Raw genomic sequence first — 21391 nt, forward strand, 5'->3', positions numbered from 1 at the left:
GTGACTGATGAAAATTTGCCTTGTCATTTTGTGAGCAAATATTAATTTTTGAGCTCATTTCCTTTTGCTTGTATAGTATGGTAGCTGAAATCACAAGTGCAAATATAATGTGCATGATATTGGCTATAAATTATATGTGACCATAATGAGTTTAAGATTTCAAAAGATTACATGTTGATCAAATAATGAGGATTCTTTAGGACATGACAGTGCTGTATAAAGGGAAGCTGAATTTGTAATTACCCTTTTCTTTCTCAAAGGCCAAGTAAGCTTGATACCTAGAGTCTTGCCTCGGGGGGGGGGGGGGGGGGGGCATTCCTTTCATCCCACACCCTTCATTTAATTATATGATATTATTTCTTTGGCATGAATGTAGAAGAATCTTAGCAAGTGTTACTGTTAGACAGTAAAGTAACAAACATGTTTAGTACAGTGCAATTTAATTAAGTGATACGTACAAAGTCTACGTATCACCTATTGATTTCGTCAAGATTTTTTGTTTTGAACCTCTGTCATGCATGGAGAAATTAAACTTTATTTTAACAAATTCAGTTTTCGGTTTGGTAAGAAAAATATAAAAGAACATGGAACCTCATGCTTTTTTGGGGGGTTAAAAAGTGTGGACAAGAAGAAATTAATAAATTTTACCATTCTGTTAAAGAAATTTGGTTGAAACTACAGTCTGTCTTACAAGACTATCCAGGATAGAAGGTGTTTGATTATATGCAAAATATGAGTACTTTGTAGATTTATATTTACAGACTTTTTCTTATGGTAGTATCACTTGACATAATAGTTTGATAAGAAGATGAATATGATCTTGGATTTGGTAGTTGATGTATGTTGATAGAAAGTACACAGTGTGGGGGGAAATAGCTAATGATAAATTTACTGTTTCTTACTGTTATTTTTTCTCAAAATGTTCTGACAATCAGTAATTAAGTAGATTAGTGTCAAAGTTGTTCCCTTGTGATATGAATAGTATCACTATCAGTAGAAGTGAGGTCCAACCGAGTTATCTGTTTCTTCCTGGTATTGTTCCTGAGTTTATAATTAAGGCAATTAAGGATAGACTACAAAGATCAGAGATAGAAGTCCAAAGATCATTAAACAAAAAACAAAGAAGTGGTACTCATACATGTAATTAAGTATCAGAACCTGGCTATTGTATTTTAGTACGCTCTGTATCAGAGATTATGTAATTGTCAACTCTGAAAACAAGCAACTTTGGAACATATTTTTTATGAAAGTAGGCTATTTCCTTATGAAAAATAATCGGGGTCATCAGTAAGAGAAAATAGGTCCCTGGGGAATTTAAGGAGCTTCAGAAAATGATGCAAGGTCCTGAGGTCACTTATGACAGAAGTCTTTTTTTACTATCATTGGAACGTGTTTACATATGCCATACCGGACACATTTTTCCAAACCACTGTTACATTAAATCTTGAGCATACATAGGATTGGTAATGCATTCATGAATTGTTATGATTCAAGTTTTCAATTTCAAATTTTAGGAATAAACTTTCAAAAGAGGTTTAAGAGGTATATGCATCGAAAAACAGTTGTCCATTCATGACCTTAATGTGGTTGGAAGCTGCGCTCCATGTGGCTGACTCATCCTCATAATACTGCTAATTAATAACCTACCTCTAAGCTCAGTCTTCTCACTATTAAACACATGAATGAATGAATGACTGAATGATTGGACGAGACGTTGGATTGCAATACACAGTGGCCAGCAGACGCTCTAGTAATCATTTCATTTAACGAGACGGACAGAGTCCTTCATACCATATGGTGTAGAAGCATTGATGCAGTCAGACAAATTAAGGGCTATGTCGTATGTAAAGGAATGGATTATTTCATAATTGAAGTAGCCAATGAGTATTAAGGTAGCTTATAAAAGATAAAGCTTTTTTTCCCCCTGGTCTTTCTTTTCAAAGTTAACTCTTGTAATATTTTCTCTAATTATCATTTTATGGGCTTCATAATTCACAGAAATAAGCAATTAATATGCTGATCTTTACAGTATGAAGTTATGAACCAGTCACTTTGTGATGAAGGTTATTTGATACATGATTAGCTAAGAGCTAGTTAGTCTGATCTGACATAATTATAATTAGGTTTGTATCATATAATGTCCTATTATGTATAAGTTGTATGATTATGAAAAGGTTGTTTCTCTTCAGGTGCTGATATGTAGACCTACATATAGCTAGGTCTAGCTGTTAAGAACCAGAAGGGTATTAAATCATATTATTTCTTAGAGTTAATACCCTTCTTGCTCTCTATCAGCAGATGATTTAATCTTTCAATGTGTTTGTAAGATTTAGATTTGGCTTGTTTACTATAGATTAAATGCGTTCACATGTACGTCAAATGTGAATTTTCTAATGACTCATTGTCATAAATGATGTCCGCAGGATTAAAAGAGAAAAACCACATCCAAAACTCTTTAAAATTTAACACTCTGTTTAGACGACTGCTTCCTGAAGATGTGCGTATATTGTCAGTTCAACTGGAGGACAGAAAAGGCATTTGTTTAAGGTCATCTGTGATATCATGTAGCGATGTTCATGGTACATTAATGATTCTAATCAATGATTTAAAGGCTTTGTTCTCCATTGATTGAATTCTGTAGATCATATTTTGTATAATATTCTTTTCTTTAGGACCATTTTTGTGTAGTGGTTAGTTGGGATGGTGTATCATACAGCCTCTGTATTGGCATATGGCAGTCCAATTTAATAATAGTTTATTTAGGGTGTCTATATTATGTATCTTATATTTGATGTATTTTCTCATGCGATAGTTTATATAATTTCATTGTGAAGAAAGGGATACTAAAGATTAATTGTATGGTAATACTTAAGTTGTGGTAACAATTTTTTTTTTCAGTGTTAGTACAAACCCACGTCTTCTCTTTTGGACGAGTGCAAACTTGATGCTACCTTTAATAGCAAGCAAAGGCCTAGACCTGAGCTAGATGATAATTGTAAGCCTTGGCAGGAAGATTAGCTCAAAATAAGAGGAAGACAAAGGAAAGGTTGGTAAAAGGAAAGGATTTTAATCTCCTAGAGCTAGAGCTAGAGCAAGGTAATGGACAAATCCTTATCACTATACTCTGTAAAAGATAAATCCCCCCCGGTTGGTATTTATGGTTTTGCTATTATGCAGAAATATATTTTTTAAATGGGGACAACTTTGAAAGTTAAAAATGGAGTTGTTGCTAAAAATAACAAATTGGGGTCTCTTTTTGTATCAATACTGGTTGAAATAAAAATTTATTTATATAAGGACAACAAAACTTCAATCTTGCTTCCTTAAGTTTGAAGTTTAAATGAGTTTAAATTTTAATCTTAAATCTTTAATATTGAATATTGACTAACATACATGGAAACTTAATCATATCTTGTATACATGTAGTTTTCATCATGAGCATGAGATAATAGATAAAAATATGTTCTTCCACTACCTGTTTACTACTAAACCACTAAACATGAAAACCACTGTAACCTTTACATTCTTCTCATCTCCGAGGGAGAATGCATGTAAACAGTCCATGTTTTCAATTTCATTGGACAGTGACTCACACATAACATAATTCACAGACGTTGTACTTTTAAATTTGTTGAGTGTGTTACCCATGAATAGAATGACGGTAGATGAATCCAGCATCTGAGTTTGGGATTGAGAAACACATTACCCTTAAGATAGGGCCCTATGGTAAAGACATCAGAAGAAGAGATGGGTATTCCAAACTCAGATCAGATCAGCTCAGAACCCAGTTTCAATATGACACTTTATTTACACTGTGAGGTTCCATCAACTCCAAGTGTCCCATTTTCTGCTGCTTTAAAGTATTCTGCCTTTCTTTAATGTTTGGAACCTTTTGGTCTTTATGGTCCAATTTTTTGTCTTACTGATGGTTCTGTGAGTTTTTTTTTCAATAAAAATAATATTTATTCATATTTTTTTCAAATTGTCCAGGCATTTGCATCTCAGGGCTGGGATAGCTAATTTGAATTCAGAAAACAGATAGAAAAATGTTTGTGTTTATCCTGAATCCTTAATATTATTATGTCATTAAGTTAGTATGTCATCTGGTCCATATACATGGTGTAGCATTTTCATTTTGAATACTCTTGCTTCATAGTACATTCCATATCTTGTTGTCCTGATAGTCAAATACACAAAAACTGTTCCTCTTTTATACCATCATGATTATCATTATTTTCCATTTTGTTAAAATTATATGTTTCCCCTTTGCTGTATTGGAAATTTAAACTTCTGTTAGAATTTGTCAATTTTAACATTTTCACGCCAAGCTGGCTAGATTTATAAATCTATGACCCATTCTTATCCTCTTTTCTTTAGTTATTCTTGTTTCCCAGACACCATCCCGTGGGACGTGCGATGAGTAGTGCTTCGCTTCCATTACCTTAGAAATGAAATAACAAACAATTGGAAGATGCTTCACCCCTGTTTGCCCGCCCGCATGGCCCCTAAGGCCCGGTGCTTCTTCACACCTCTAGAGATGTGAATAATTCAATTTTCATCTCGCGGCGGTGTGTGTCTGGTGAGAGAAAGGACTAGTCTCTAGCTGCTAATCCTGATGACGACCTGCTCGAGGGCAATCCTTTTATCACTCTTTCTTAGCAGGCCAGGTAGACTTACTGTCGAAAAGTAGATCTAGATTTGATTGTATGTTAAATTGGGTGGATCCAGAGGTTTAGTCAGGCATTCCATTCACAACACTATGCAGCTACCAGCGGTTATACCTACTGATTATTGGTACCACTGTGAACTTGTCTTCCTTACATCACATAACCATTTAAGCTAGTAGCAATCGTTGGATGATATGAATAGAGGATGCCATGCAACAACCAATCAGAAATCTTTGTTTGATGTGAATACATACATCAATGATTGCATACAGCAACCAATAGAAATCTGTGTCTGCTTTGAATATGGAGATGATTACTTAAGGCAGCCAATAGTCACCTTTGTGTGATGTGATTGTGAATATCTTAAATGCAAATGATAGAATCCTATATCTCTGTATTCACATTGCTTCCTGGCAAATGGAATAATCTTTGTATTTCGATGATTGCAAACAGTATGGTACAGCAATCTACATAAATGTGAATACATTAATGATTGCCTAAATAGCAATCTTGGTATGCTATGAATGCATTATTGATTGCCTGAATTACGATCTTGGTATGATGTGAATACATCAACGATCACCCAAATGGCAATTTTGTTATGATCATATATTAATGATTGTGTGTAAAGAACAATCTTAGTATCATGTGAATACATTAAAGAAATCTTGGTATGTTGTAAATTCATAAATGATTGCCTAAATAGCAATCTTGGCATGATGTGAATACATTCATTATAGCTTGAGTCCATGGTTGAGGTGAGAAGCTCGATGGCCATGTTGGCGAGCAGTAATGAACTTGCTGAGTCATGCCTTAGGGGTCACATGTGTTGAAATGTATACCTTGTCTTTTGACTGGTGACTAATGACTTGGGATTAGATCGGGATTAAATGTCACCTCAGGCTAAATACCCTACCGGTGAAAATCCTACATCTCAGATGTAATGTTTCAAATGTGATTGGCCTAAGCTCAAATAGGTCCCAGATGATAATGGGCTAATTTGATGATTTCATTCATATGAATAAAAATTAAACAACACTTTTCACCCAAATAGAGGACAGAAATCGATACATTTTCCAAATGAAAATTTTGGAAATGCTTATCATATATTGATGGGGATCCAACTACTATACATTGTATGTACACTGTACTGGCTGGCTTCGTTTTCTCCAGGCTCTATATTGATCACCTAAATGTTTAATAGGGTTAGGTCTTAGATTTCTTTTAGGCTGTAAGTGATGTTTAGGGTTAGGATTAGATATGATATTGGGTCCAGGGTTGAACCTATAAATTCAGTAAGAATTTCCTGTAATTAGTAGAATGCATTGATGTCATAATAATATTTTTACAATTGTTGTCCAAAATTATCAAATTTCACCCTAACATTAAGTCATTTCAATGATAAGTTGTAGCCATCTGAATGTTTGATCATTAATAAGTTTTGAGTTGACCTAGAAGTACCTTCTTCCACCCTAAACAGTATAGGCAGGTCAATCAGTCAGAAATAGAGCACCCCGGAACGGGCCTTTTTGCGGTAACACCCAAAATAACCCAGATAGACTCCTCCGCTTGGTCCTGCCAATTCTCATTTCTCTTGGAAGTCTTTCATTTTCAACCCCAAACCAAAAGACCCATCTGTTTTTAGCCGTCTTTCTCATCCTTCTAACTTATTGAATGTCAAAGCTGATTGAGCAAAGAGACAGGTAGTGTCTAGTCACCAATGCTGCAGCTGCTCTCAGCCTACATACTATGTCCTTTTCACTCAAATTTGTGATCTCTCTTTTATACTTTAGAAAGCCCTTGTTTGTGAACTCGGTGCAGTTTTTACGTAAGTGGGATAATGAGGGAAACAACCAAAAAGATTGTTGCCTACCTGTTAGCCATGTCATGCTAAAGTTACATGTACTACATGTGCAAAAACTGTTGAAGTAATCTGGAAGTGTATTAATTCATACATGTACATCTACATAGTAACACTAAAATAAAAACGACTTTTACATATTTAAAGCACTTTTTGTCTGTGCACTCAGGTTGTATTTTTAACGTATACTGCATTGCCATCCATAACACTTTCGATTTATTTTGCATCATCCCAAATAAGGAATACAGTATGCGAGTAATGAAGGTGGATGTATTTTAATCAAATTGGTGTATTTCATGAAGAACATTATTCACCAAATTTGTTTTGGTTCTGTTCACTTCTATAAGACACCATCTGCTATCTCACCCAAGATCGTAGATTTATGCTTTAATTTTACAGCGTATGCTACTCATGCAAGTGATAGTGTTAAAACATACCTTGGCTGTTTTGAAGCAGAAGGGCTTTAATACAGAGTTAACACCCTTCTAGCTCTTAAAATACACCATGTTGTGACATACACTAGGCAGGCACCCATGACTAGGTGGATCCATGATGATGAAATACAAATTTGATCATGAGCAGCTTATCATATAATACTGAGGTTGATATGATATGGGGTTCACTCATGCATGACATTCTCATGAATGATTAACAGATCTCACTCCGGTAGAGAATGAATGAGTCAGGTTTGGTTTCTCACGAAAGGTCTGTTTAACCTGCTAGAATTAGCATCGGTGTACGTCCGTGTATATAGGGCGTATATCGCTCTAGGCGTCAATTTTAAAGGTAGTCTCTAGAGTTTGGTCTGTCAACTGAAAAATCCTAAAACTCATTGTATAAATCCATCAAATTTCCAGTGAATTCTCAAAACTTAATAAAAAATCATTTATTATGCGATAAACTAATTGAGTTTAATTTTTTAAATATAAAATAGCTTGGTAGAGCCTCTTTCAGATATGATTTGGCAAAACACCAGCATTCTTTGTAAATGGTGATGCAAAGTGTATGCTTCACATCTCAGTATCTTATAATCCTACCAGTTTTAAGACGGTTTATCTGTTTGGAGCCAGAAGGGCATTGACTTATATACTTGAACACTGAGTTCACAGTCACACCTTCCTAGATCTAAACAGCAAAATTATAGTAGTCTAATTTTATAACTAGTGCATGTGCATCTCATGACACAAGATGACTGCATCTTACCATCTACATGTAATGTTTAATGAATCGGGAGCAAATTAGAGCTGTGCGGTGGGGAAATATCTAGATTCTATCGGGACTTTTCCACTTTAATTCCTTCTCCCCAAATAAATATTGGACCGAGTCAATATTGAACTACTCCACATTTAAAGTCTAATTCCAGTTCTTGAACCTTAATGTAGTTATTGAATATTTCACCTTTATTTGTCCCTATAGCACACATTCATCTCGCGCTTTTCTAATGAGATTTATTTTTAATCCTGACTCAAGCGAGGCATGACGCGGTCTGCTTGCACAGTCGTAAAATAACGTTGCGCTTGAAGAAACTGTGAGGTGACTCATAGTCTGAGTTGTGTACCATCTTGCTTATGAACAAGAATAAGAAGGGAGGGATATATACACCCCCCCCCCCCCAACATCCAACCTCTCCGTTCTTCAAAAGGAGCTTATTGTAGCGTTTGTAGGATTAAAAAGCTTTATTTTGACTGAGAATTATATACAACATCTTTATTTTTAAACATCACTCCCACCCAAATCAACAATCCAATGTTCTTTTGTTCCTCTTTTTTTTTTTTCGGGGGGGGGGGGGGGGGGGGGGGGAGTAATGTCTTTTTTTTAAAAGGGTGTTTTATAATTCTCAGTCAAAACAGAGTGTACATGTCATGTAACTATTATGCTAGACTGCATTAAACTCATATCATATGCTGAGAGAGCCAGAAGGGTATTAAGAGATTAATACATTGAGCTAACACCTTTCTGGCTCTCATTGTATCATAATACAAGTTGGTCATTATCTCTAATACTCAGAATATAGATTTCTTCTTTAGACCATTGCTTTATCCATTGAGCTATGAAGATGGTGAGACTGAAAATCAAACCAATTGATTGAGTTCTTCTCCTATAATATGTCTCTAGGTATAAGCTATAAAGAGGTATAAATGAGTCTTCATATGGCATTGAAATATGATTGTGTCATTAATAAATGATTTATTAGACTTTATCATTGACGTATATATATATTCCTTATTGATAATCTTCCACACTCAACTGACTATAAATCATTAGAATCATAGTGAGGTCAGATCTTGCTAATAAATCAAGTTTAAGGTGAAGGAATAATTATTGTTTTGAATTACTTCAAAGGTGCTATATACGTTTTTTATCCTCTCATTCCCTTCTAACATCTAGACAACCCGCTTGCTGTAGACAATGTTTGTATCAGGGATTCTCAATTTGGGTACCATTTTTGCTTTGATTTTATTGGAAGACACAAACTTCTTTTCTTCATAAAGCAATTATTGGATGTAATCAATTCGATGAAATAGAACAGTGCAGAAATACAAGATTATTATTGTGGTTTTCTGATGTTTTTGTTTTTGTTTATTTTGTGCCCAGGCTCTTTAATTTCCTTATTCAGCCAAATAGTATGAATTGAAATACATTACATTGAACTTGAACATCAGTCATGAAAGGACTTTCTTAAAGATCTGCTCTCCTTTTATTTTGTCGTAGCTGATGAACTTCTGATCTTTCAACTACAGTGATGTATCAGGTGTACTTATAGTAAGGGTATGAAAGGGTGAGCACTTTGAAGTCAGGTCATGTGACATTTCTTTCCTTTCAACATGAATTCATTATACTCCCACTCACAAAACAAACGGTGTAGACTCTGACTGATTGATCAGTCACATTATGAGGTTCACTACAAACAGTGTAATTAATCAAATGTTAGAGCAGTGATTGAAATGTCTTCAGGAAACCTAATATTCTCATAGAGAAAGAAATGTTTACATACTATGCAACGTGACTGGGATACAATGTTTGGAACAAATTTTGTAGTCAAAGCTTGAGTGCTTGCCTGCTAGAAGGCTGTAAGCGCTATGAATTGCCAATAACACTACTGGGGTGTTTCTCAAAGATCCTAAGTCGAACTTAACTCTAAGTTGGACTTAAAAATTATGGAGAGCCATTTGTAGCCTTAAAATAATATATATTCAAAAGCGAAAAATCAAGTATTTTAGAATTTTTATAAATTCCACATCAAGAACATGAAATCTCCTTGATAATAGAAAATAAGAATGGTTTAAATCAACATTTTATGCCTTTTAAAACAACTTTATGCAAAATATTCTCATAGATGTTAACAGCTTTCCATAATTGTTAAGTCCAACTCCATAAGTTCATCTTAAGATCTTTGTGAAACACCCCCTGGTCTTTTTGCGGTGATCTGATAGAGGGAGGGAGGGAGGAACATTGGCAAAAAGTAGATAACAGATGCAGTATCTTTAAAAACAAAGCATGGATATTTATTGGAAGAAAACAATATAGGACAATAGTGGAAATGAGTCATCTTAATCCCAGGGCTGCATTCTTTAAAACAAAAATTGTTAATCCCCCTATCCATCCTGCTTATCCTCCATCTTGATAAATCAGTAACACTTCTCTTCCAGAGTTAAATATTTGTCTAATTAGTCAAGTAATTAAATTAATGGAGAGGGTAATTAAATAATTGTCTAACCCTACCTACTGTACATGTATAGTGTCATTGACCTGTTGTATTCTAATAATTCCTGAAATGTCTGCTTGGTTTATCCAACACTATAACAAAAATTGTCTACACTACTGTCCTAATTGTCTTTTACCTTTGTGAGTGAAAGATTTAGTTTAAAAGAATTGTTATTAAAAATGATTAAAAAAGGCTTGAATTTCAATTTAATTTAATGAGCTAATGAAATAGAGAAAAATTATAGGTCTTCAGTTTGATCTGTAGAAGAAAACATCTGTGTTGATTTCAGACCAAGGTCTTGGAAAGTAGACTGTAGTCTCTTTAGATTGGTTTTAGAGGGGCTTCCCTTGGTAGTAATGACACTAATTGTATTCAAAGCCACTGACTTCTCCTGACATTCTACAGGCCACATGATCCGTTACCGATTACTGACATGTGATAAGCCATGAACAGACATGGTGGGTGAGAAAAAAAATGTTTTTTAAGCATACATGTCCAACTCTCCCTCTTTGATTGTAATCACTTGAACTATAACAATAACATTAATGAATTAATATCACATATTGAATTCTAGGTCTATGATTGGCTTAAAATGTAGGTCTAAGTTGGCTTTCATCTGCCATGTGAGAATTACTGGGAATTAGTTACACATAGTCCCAGGGCATTAGCACTTTTTTCAAATAAAGTTAACCTGGGATATATGCACAATAAGCATGCTTATTTAACAAAGCACATTTTTAACAAATCCTTTTTAGGAATTCACCTGCAGGGAAAATAATTTACAAACCCTTGTGTGAATAAAATGTTTTTGTTGTAACTAAAATATGAAAAATTCCATTATTTAATTGAGTTTTGTATCAGTTCATAAACTGTGTCAAATATCTAAGTACAGTTCTTTATCTTAATTAATGTAAATCATTTGATAAGGTGCAACTAAATATCAGTATTGTAACTTTGAGAAAATGTTCTCTTTTATCAGTGTTGCTAACAATGAAACACTATGTTAATTTCATATAATCATTTTTTCAGAAAAAATATCTCTATGTCCTCAATCTAAGTTGAAGTACATGTAAACTGAAAATCTGGCAGCTGTATTTATTGAGTTTGCAAATTGAATTTTACACTCTTGATGCAATAATTGTTTTGGGGTACCACAATAACTTATGAGACTATTGCCATGAGATGGCAGCAAACAGACTTTGACTTGATGCATCTTTCATCGACATTGCCAGGAAGGGCCATCTATGGGAATAGCTTATACTGCTGGTAGTCGCATCATGGGATCTCATCACGCAAGGGAAAAGCAAGTCATCTGAGAACAGCAAAAAAGAAAAAAATTATTCCTAACTCTAATTACGTATTGTATAGATGTGTAATTTTATTGTAAACAGTATTTACAGTCAAACCTGCCTTAGCAACCACCTGTATAGCTAGATCACTTGTCTATAAAGACTGTTTTTGTTTAACTTCCCTTGAATATATTGAAACCTGTACTGAAGGAACCTGTACGTATTGAAAGACCACCTGTCTTTAAAAAAACCTTTTTATGTTTCCCTTGAGCAGTGTTTATTTACAGGTTTCACTATTTATTCAAGACTGTGCATCACTCCATTCAGGATCATAAAAATTCAACCACATACTCGTGGCAGGCAAACTGAAAACAAATAATACTCAGTTTTTGTGTTTTGTTTTCGTATTCAAATATTTTGGCCAAAGAATGCAATTCATCAAATAAACTTCTTACAACTTACTTCTTCCATTTGTTTGTGTGTAATCATAATGTGCTGGGTAGTGTTTGCAGAAATGTCTTCAGGATTATGAATTCTATAATCATGTTTTTATGCCTCCGTTACGAAGTAGCCGGAGGCATTATGTTTTCGGGTTGTCCGTCCGTCCGTACGTCCGTACGTACGTACGTACGTACGTCTGTACGTACGTACGTCCCGTTCTCGTGATCGCGTTATCTGAAGAACTGGTTGATGGATTCCTGCCAAACTTTGGTCATGTATGTATCTTGTAGAGCCGATGAACTGATTAGATTTTGGGGTTACGAGGTCAAAGGTCAAAGGTCACAGGGCTCATTATGTATGCAAAACGAGCTCGTGATCGCGTTATCTGAAGAACTGGTTGATGGATTCCTGCCAAACTTTGGTCATGTATGTATCTTGTAGAGCTGATGAACTGATTAGATTTTGGGGTCACGAGGTCAAAGGTCAAAGGTCCCAGGGCTCATTATGTATGCAAAACGAGCTCGTGATCGCATTATCTGAAGAACCGATTGATGGATTGCTGCCAAACTTAGGTCATGTATGTTACTTGCAAAGCCGAAAAACTGATTAGATTTTGAGGTCACGAGGTCAAAGGTCAAAGGCCACAGGGCTCATTATGTATGCAAAATGAGCTTGTGATCGCGTTATCTGAAGAACCGATTGATGGATTGCTGCCAAACTTAGGTCATGTATGTTACTTGCAGAGCCGATGAACTGATTAGATGTAGGGGTCACAAGGTCAAAGGTCAAAGGCCACAGGGCTCATTATGTATGCAAAATGAGCTTGTGATCGCGTTATCTGAAGAACCGATTGATGGATTGCTGCCAAACTTAGGTCATGTATGTTACTTGCAGAGCCGATAAACTGATTAGATGTAGGGGTCACAAGGTCAAAGTTCAAAGGCCACAGGGCACATTATGTATGCAAAAACAGCTCGTGATCGCGTTATCTCAAGAACCGATTGATGGATTCCTGCCAACTTAGGTCATGTATGTTTCTTGCAGAGCCAATGAACTGAGTAGATTCTTGGTTCATAAGGTCAAAGGTCATGGGCTCATTATGTATGCAAAAATAGCTTGTAATCACAATATTCTGAAAACCTGTTAATGGATTACAATTGAACTTGAATTCGAAAAATTTCTTCTGTTTTGGTTTGTAAAATTGCTCTATGACGGAGGCATCATTTTCGACTGCACGCAGTCGAAGTTCCATCTAGTTTTTCTTCTCTCTTAAAAAAATCTCCTTTTTTCTGCAATCTCATAATTTCTGTTCATAATCATATTCTAATTATTCTCTTCTTTACCACTTTGTAAAAATGAGTACTATGTCATGATACAGCCCATCTAACTGAATATTTCTTTATGTTTTTCTCTGCAGTCATACCAGATACAGATCCAAGGCTTGTCAGATACAGATGAGGTCGAATCAACACCAAAAACTAAAGCAAAAAGACGTGTCACATTCAACAACGGACCTGCACAGGTATGTTCCATCTTATTTAATCACAATGCAGTCTTTTTTTGTGTGTGTGTTTCATTGATTGAGCTGGTTTACCCCTCTCTCTGCCATCACTCATCACAATTTAACTAAACTTGCAAACAAGAACATCAACCTATGTTCATAACATTTTGCAATACTGCCCTCTCTTGCTGAGGTGAGTATCATTTATTTTGTAGACCACCGAGCTAAATTTGTGTTCCTATGTTCATAACATTTTGCAATACTGCCCTCTCTTGCCGAGGTGAGTATCATTTATTTTGTAGACCACCGAGCTAAATTTGTGTTCCTATGTTCATAACATTTTGCAATAGTGCCCTCTCTTGCCGAGGTGAGTATCATTTATTTTGTAGACTACCGAGCTAAATTTGTGTTCCTATGTTCATAACATTTTGCAATACTGCCCCCTCTTGCCGAGGTGAGTATCATTTATTTTGTAGACCACCAAGCTAAATTTGTGTAGCTTACTGGACAATAGTGGGTAGAATGTAGAATTGGGGTGGTAGTTGGGATAAATGGGTAGAGAGAGTGGGAAGGTGGGGGGGGGGGGGGGCGGAAGAGAGAAGGAAAAAAAAAAGGAAAAGAGGTGCAGGAGAGATGCAAAGAGAGGTGCATCTTGAGAAATGAACACAGTCACAATCAGACTGAATGAGAAGCAGAGACTTTTATTGCCTTTTCAAAAAGAGATTATATTTCAAAAATACTTTAGAGAATATTGCTGTGTTGTCAATTATTCTTGTTCAACAACAAATCAGGATTCATCTATTCTATCTCAAGCTTGACCATTGCATCTATCCAAATCTTTTAGCAGAAGAATAGATTAGAAATAACAAAATATATGCTTCTAAATTTTGACAACGGTCTCCATAAGGATATTCGAAATTACTGTTAAGTGCAGAACAATTTTGTGGGAGGGGGCAAGACATGGGTAAAAGGGTAAGAAATTGAATGAAAACTGAGAGAAAAAATGAGCGGAAGAGGAGGAAGAGAATTAATAAGATGGAACAGAAGTGAGAGAAAGCGATGAAATTGGAAGGTAATCATATAGAATGAGAAAGATGATACCGCATGAGAGAAAGAGAGAGTGGAAGAAATTGATTGAAGTATAAGAAAGAAGCTGAGAGATGAGAACAAAGGAAAACCGTCCAGGGGTACTAGCTGTTAACCTATTTATCAGCGCAGGTCAAGTATTGATAAAGATTGGCAGGATCCGGATAGATAGAGAACTCAGATTCGTTTCAGAAGTTTTAGCTTACCATGCTTTCCTTTGTCGATGAATATTGATTCTCGGAAGGTGGTTTAAAAACTGGATTGATCAGTGGATATTGTGAATGTTTTAACCCGCATTTCAAGAAGCCAAGTACATCTCAATTTCTGAGAATTGATCAAGATTTCAAAGGGCCCCATTTTTAAGACAATATGAAGAGGGACAGAAAGGTGCCAAGAACATATCATGAACACATAAGCTAAGTCAGTCCAGGGTTTCTTTGGAAAAGCAAATGGATTTGTTGATATTTCCAGCAAGTTCACTCCAAACTTTATTAAAAAGAGAGAGAGAGAGAGAGAGAGAGAGAGAGAGAGAGAGAGAGAGAGAGAGAGAGAGAGAGAGAGAGCTGGGGAAGTGTAGGAATAAGCCACTTCAGAGATACATTCTGCTCATGGGCAGATAAAGATCATTTGTAGAAAACTTTAAAACCCATCAAGACTACTGCTGGATGTGTGTTCTTGAAAGTTATGTAACGATTATTCATTTATATGTCACATGAAAAACAAGATCTGTCTGTCTTCTTCAAATTGGTAATATATTTAGGAGCTTAGATTTTGGATTTAGGAGGTATTGTATTTGATGTCTTATGCCTGAAAGTTTAAGACGATGAAAAGAAATAAGGACGTCTCAATCAATATCGATTGCTCTAAAAGAGTCAACCATAGTGGGTTTATCTATTCATGATGCAGAGATGAGGGATGGAAAATACATAAAAAGATTTGTGAGCGATTGGGTGAATTAAAGGAAAGGGAGAAAACAAGAAAAAATCTGATAATAGTATTTAGAGCAGGCGGCATTGAATTTAAAATAATCGTGAGAGGTAGAGATGTAGGAGAGAGGAGGAGAGAGAGAGCAAAGAAGTTGTTTTTTGACGTCATAGCTGTGTGGTCTAAATATGTCTTGTTTTCTTGCCTCTTTGTCACTTGAATATATGTGAAGTTTCTCTATTCATAGCTTTTCTTGATTCAAGCTTGGTTGCATTTTTCACTGGTCAATGCTAAAAGACAAGCACTAAGATGGACAACTGGTGATGCAAGATTAATCTTTGTATAATAAGGAAGGTGTCCTCAAAAAGTACAATGATGCTTGCAATTTTTAATAAAAAGCATGCCTTGTTTTTGTTTGGTTTTATTTGGCAGGTAGCCTAACTATTCCTCGTTGCCATAATATTGTGCTCTTCATTTTCCTTATTTACTGTTTATCTTAATTATCTCAACTTTTCCTTATCTTTAGCTGAGGCATGTAATTTGCCCTTGTTTGATGGACTAATTTTTACAAATTGTTAACAGAAGAATTTCGTCTGGAAACTCCAACTGAAAATCACTAATTTCGCCCCGATTCTTGTCTAAATGTACATTACCATCCATCTTTAATGTATGCGATGTGCGTATAACATCAATACTAGCGTGCATGTATGAAAAACATTTATGAAAATCTAGAACTCATGATCAATATGTTTGTGATGTCAGAATTTTTATTTAGGACAGAAATGGGTTAATTTTCATTGTGATAAAATGAGGAAGGGCATTCTGTGGTAGAATTAGAACAGTCATGATATTTGTCTTGTTTCTCACGAGTAGCATTCATTGTGTCTCTTCTCCTGTCATTCAAGGGCAATAGTTACATTGAAAGAATACCACAACAAATTCTGATAAAGACCGATTGAAATATTCACAATCCCAATTGAATGCATATTTGCACGCATGTACATCAAATTGTGTCTTTGTCTGTTGGACAACGGCAAATAAAATATCCAAGCTACCAAATAGGAGATCATTGTCCCTTTTACATTATTTAAGAATGATCATTTTGCTTCAAAATTCTAACACAATTTGTCAGATTTTTGGAAATCCAAAAAATACCCAACTCAACCAGTGGAGAAGTAGAAGACTTTCAAAAGAACATTATTTTATAAAAGATTGCTTCAAAAACACCTTGAACTGTGCAGTAAATAGTGTTTACTCTCAACCATCACCATCAACACCACCAGGGTAATGACATCAAAAAACATCTGTAACGATTAACTTACTTTGATGAATAAAACATGAACGATTACCAGGTTAGCCTACTTATAAGAGACAGCTTATTCTTAGTGTAACAGATACATGTGTTTGTTAAGACTCCAGTCTCTTCAAGATAACCAGTAGCTAGAATCTTAGAAATGGAGATTGAGCAATTATCACCATGCAAACGAGCATGCTTGTTTGTCTATTTTGTTAGTTGTTCTGTCAAATATGGTAATATTGTTTCTCTAAAATGTCCATTGAAGTTATACACTGAACCAATAAATCAAATCAAATCAAATCAAATTGTAACTTCAATGTAAAATATGTCCACAAGGTTTACTTTTTGGTCAGAAATGATTCATACACACTAAATTAGAAATTATGGAAGAAGAAGTTTGAGATATTTTTTTATTACTTACTCTTCTACATTCATTATAAAAATATCAGTTTGCTAAACTGTGTACCGATGAAAGTGTTCTCCTAAGTGTCTGTGGTGGAAGACACTAAGGCCTTGTTCAGATGTGAAAGTAAAACTGCAGCTGTTTTTTAAGAATGATGATGTAAAGTGTATTTCGCATCACATTTCTGTATCTTATAAAACAGTGCTTAGTGAAAACGCCTAGGAGCTTTGTTGCGCACAGTTGCCATTCATTCACACGTAGAAAAAAGGCAGCGGATTTGTTTGCAGCGGTTTAGCGCTTCATATCTGAATGAGCCCGTAGTGAGATTCTTTGCACATGTTTGAACTAGAAATGGTAATTTGTTGGCCTGAGATCCTAGCTAGCTGCCCCTGCTTTCTCCAGAAAACCAATAGATGTAAATTCAAATGTCAGAAGTTAAGAGATGTATTGACCAAGGTTGCTATAGATCAGCCTTGGATCAAGTCTAATCATTCTAGGTCTTCTTGGACAACAAATGAACATTTACCTTTCAGTGGGTTGCATGACCCCTCATGCCAGAAGGGTGTTAACTCATTTACTTGTATGCAGAGTAAATGCCCTCCTTGCTCTCGGTAGAGAGTTGTGTATTTCCTTGAAATTAAAAATACTTAGCACTTAAAGCCCATCACACATTAAAGGCCCACTTAACTACTTGTACCTACTTGCTCCCTCTATATAGAAAACAATGCCTAATCGGTGACCATTGGTCCCCCATGATCCTCTGTTTCTTATGTGAATTGAGAGCTGAGTTGATGAGATAGCCACCTGTCGGTGACCTTCCTGGGTGGTCTTATCCCTTTTAGCCAAACTAGTACAGACAGCCTTTAAACGACCTGATTTTTGAAGAATTTGCAATAGCATTTGATATGAATATTCAAACTTGTATTATCTCAATGATCAATGATTTGAAAGGTCACATTATTGATAAAATTTAGATTCAAATGAAATTCAAGCTTCCTTGGAGGAGAAAATGGCTAAATCGGCTCAGAATTGTAGCGTTGTCACACATTGTGTGAGATGTCTACGACTTGATGCCATTAATGCAATAAAACTCTGGTTGTTAGTATTCTTATCTTTATTTAGAACCTGCATCGTGAAGACGATGTTTGTTAGAATTCTATATCTATGTAATTGCATTTTCTTTGAAAATCAGATTGCAGAAAGGTTGCATAGTGTGCGGTGGGCCGTATGTTTAATTATATATTACCATGGATGGAATAGGATGGACAGACAAAACATATCAGGTGATAGGATTTGAGATGTGTTGATGCATCAATTAACCCCAAATAAATTGCTTTGTGTGGGTGTTTCTTTTGAGAGAATTCTTGAAAAAAAACTTTAAAAAACTGTCTTGATACCCAGCCGTAGAACTGTCATTTGAACATTTCTGAATCTTGGGCGGGACTTTCATCAAGAGGACATAGACGCTTTAATCTTTTAAGAATATCCCCAATTGCCATTTCTTCTAAATTTCCTTGTAGTAGGATGGCATTTGATTGTAGTGCAAGGGAGACGAGGAAACGGGTCCTAAGAGAGTTGTCATGAAGATGTATTGATAGATACACACAATATATGATTTCCCTTGATGCTCACATGAATACCATACCAGAATAACAGCTTTACATTCCTGCACTACTTCTTTCTACTTAACTTCTGAGGCTTTAATTTATTATTTTTACTTTGAATGGATTAAAAGAAATAAATATTGTGGGCCACTGAGTATCACATCTCGTTACAAACCAACAGAATATATTTTTTTGCTTCCTTTTTTAGTTAGAAGAGCAAGCATAACTTACTTTTTTAACAGCTGCCGTTTTTTGTCCTTCTTTTCTTTCTAACAAAACGGAATCATCTAAAAAACTGTCATTGTCTGTAACTATAATATCTCCAAAATAAGAGTGAATAGATATAAGCAATGATATCAACCCACAAAAATAAATTTCAGGAAAGCTGAAAATTACATTTAGTGAAAGAATAGGCACTTAAGAGAACAGTGACAGGTGCAAAGTTCTTAGATGCCACTGTACCCGTTGGTTTACAAGCTAATTCATAGACAGATACAAAGGATTGACTTAACAAAAACCATGGGCTATGGTGGTGTTAAAAGGAAAAGCTGTGAGCAAATGTAACCCTATATCTCTATAGTAGCTCGAGATTTTGAAATTATTTCTTTGGGGCACACCCATTTCCTATTCTTATAGGAAAAGATTATCAGTATCTTCACTTATCATTGTTATCCCCCTCTCTCCATCTCTCCCTCTGTCTGTCTGTCTATCTGTCTCTGTCTCTGTCTCTGTCTGTCTGTCTCTCTCTGTCTCTCTCTCTCTCTCTCTGTCTCTGTCTTCATCTCGTTCCTGTTATCTTTTTATCACTCATTGCTCCTCTTACCCTCACTCATTTTCTTCCCAAATCTCCCCCTCCCACTCAATAAATATTTGGGAATTTCAACAGTTAGTACATGTGATATATCTATCGTTAATGTACTAATGAAATAGAATTAGATCACCTATTAAAACAAAATCTTAACCTATGTTAATGTGTCTAGTAAATCATGACTCCCCCATAGAGTCTTTGTTTTAAGAAACAACCTGCCAGAGTTATAGCCTTCCAACAATCCAACCTTCTTTTAACGATGCATCCAGCAATTATGCAAAAGGAGATATTTATGTTGATTGTTTAGAATAAAATAAGTATCAAATTTTATTTTGGAAAATTTCTCTCTTTGTTAACATGTTAATATCTTCATTAGATCTTAATACATGGCAGGTAAATATATTCATACTAATGTTATTAAAGGACAAAACAAGATTTAATCATTATCTTAGTTTGTGCGTCACTGTTCATGCCTAATTCTTGTTTTGTAACAAGTTCAACTGTAATCCTATAACCCTGTTGATAGCAAAATCAAACATTATTCATACAATCAGGGCCTGCCAGAGGATTACTTTCCTGGCGTCGCGCAGATAGAACTGAGGTAGTGTTACCAATTAAATGGTTATTTTGATATCTGAGAGTGTCTCATTGAAGTTTGCCATTGATCAGGAAACAATTGATTGCATCCTCTGTCAAAACAAGACAAGAGAAAAGAGATCAGATACACCGGTCATTCTGTCTTCTATTTCCACCCCAATTCAGTTTACTGTAAGCCCATCAAATTTACAACCCATCATGACTATATTGTGGAAAAATAGTGCAATAGTTGTACTGATTAGAATTATGAAAAAGTAATAGTTTTTCCCATATTGCAGAGCTCCACATTAACTTTTTTATTTTTTATTTTATTTAATTATTTATTTTATTTCTTTATTTCTTTTTTTAATTTTTTTTTTTTTTTTTTTTTTGGTAGGGGGGGGGGGGGGGTCTGAATCTAGATTTTGAGTGCCAATGTGTCCAGGGCATCTTTTAATTTCTAGCCCTGCATATTGTAAGTTTTTGCCTAATTGTCCAGAATGGTGATATAAACTATTCTATTGGAATTGTTAAAATTGTATTAAAGCTCTCCAGTCTGAGAAAATGCCTGATAGGCTGTTAATCAATGACGTCAAACAGATAAAATAACTGCCTGCTGAATGACTGGTAGCCGATCTTGGCTTTGATGACCTGTCTCTGCCTAAAGGCTTGGATTATCAGTAATTTCAAAATTACTATTCATCTGGCAATTCAGACCTTAATGGGAAAACAATTATTTTCTTATATGTTTATATCCAATTCAATAGCAATTACTTCCAAACTCATGAGATATACGGTGAGTCTTAGGAATATGCTTGCTGAATGAAGTACAATGTCAGTGCTCTTGAAGCAATTTGGTAAACAAAAATGCAATGGGATGAGCAGCGTCTATTTATCAGATGGCCTATGTTTGAAGTCATTGCTAATACATTTCTCTTTTCCTGAAGTTTTTGATTCTTGTTTTACAAGTTTGAGCAATATCAGTTTGAAAACCAGTGATTGGTTGGGAGATCTGTTTGATCATTTAATGAGATTAAGTTACACATTAAAAAAAGACTCATTGAAAGGTTACGTCTAGCATCGTAGCTCAACGTTATTCTCTTTTCTCCATCTCATCTTCAATCTCTTCACCTGTTTACTTCCAGCAGTCCTCATGTTTCTAAAGTAGCCCCAGGAGTTCCTATAAACGAACAAAATTGATACGCAACGCGGGTCAGAATTTGGCTAG

The 21391-nt window shown here is 35.3% G+C and overlaps 1 protein-coding gene across 3 annotated transcripts in view; it reads left to right on the top strand.

Annotated features, from left to right (window-relative positions):
* The window catches only part of LOC115919834, a 63373-nt gene that overhangs the window by 34481 nt on the left and 7501 nt on the right, over positions 1-21391 (top strand). For all 3 annotated transcript variants that reach the window (XM_030974246.1, XM_030974244.1, XM_030974245.1), the window contains one exon: positions 13382-13486. In XM_030974246.1, coding sequence (XP_030830106.1) covers positions 13382-13486 — 105 coding nt within the window. The remainder of the gene's footprint in view (positions 1-13381; positions 13487-21391) is intronic.

This window comes from Strongylocentrotus purpuratus, unplaced genomic scaffold (genome assembly GCF_000002235.5).
Source record: "Strongylocentrotus purpuratus isolate Spur 01 unplaced genomic scaffold, Spur_5.0 spur5_scaffold_7, whole genome shotgun sequence".
In the NCBI taxonomy this organism is placed as follows: domain Eukaryota; kingdom Metazoa; phylum Echinodermata; class Echinoidea; order Camarodonta; family Strongylocentrotidae; genus Strongylocentrotus; species Strongylocentrotus purpuratus.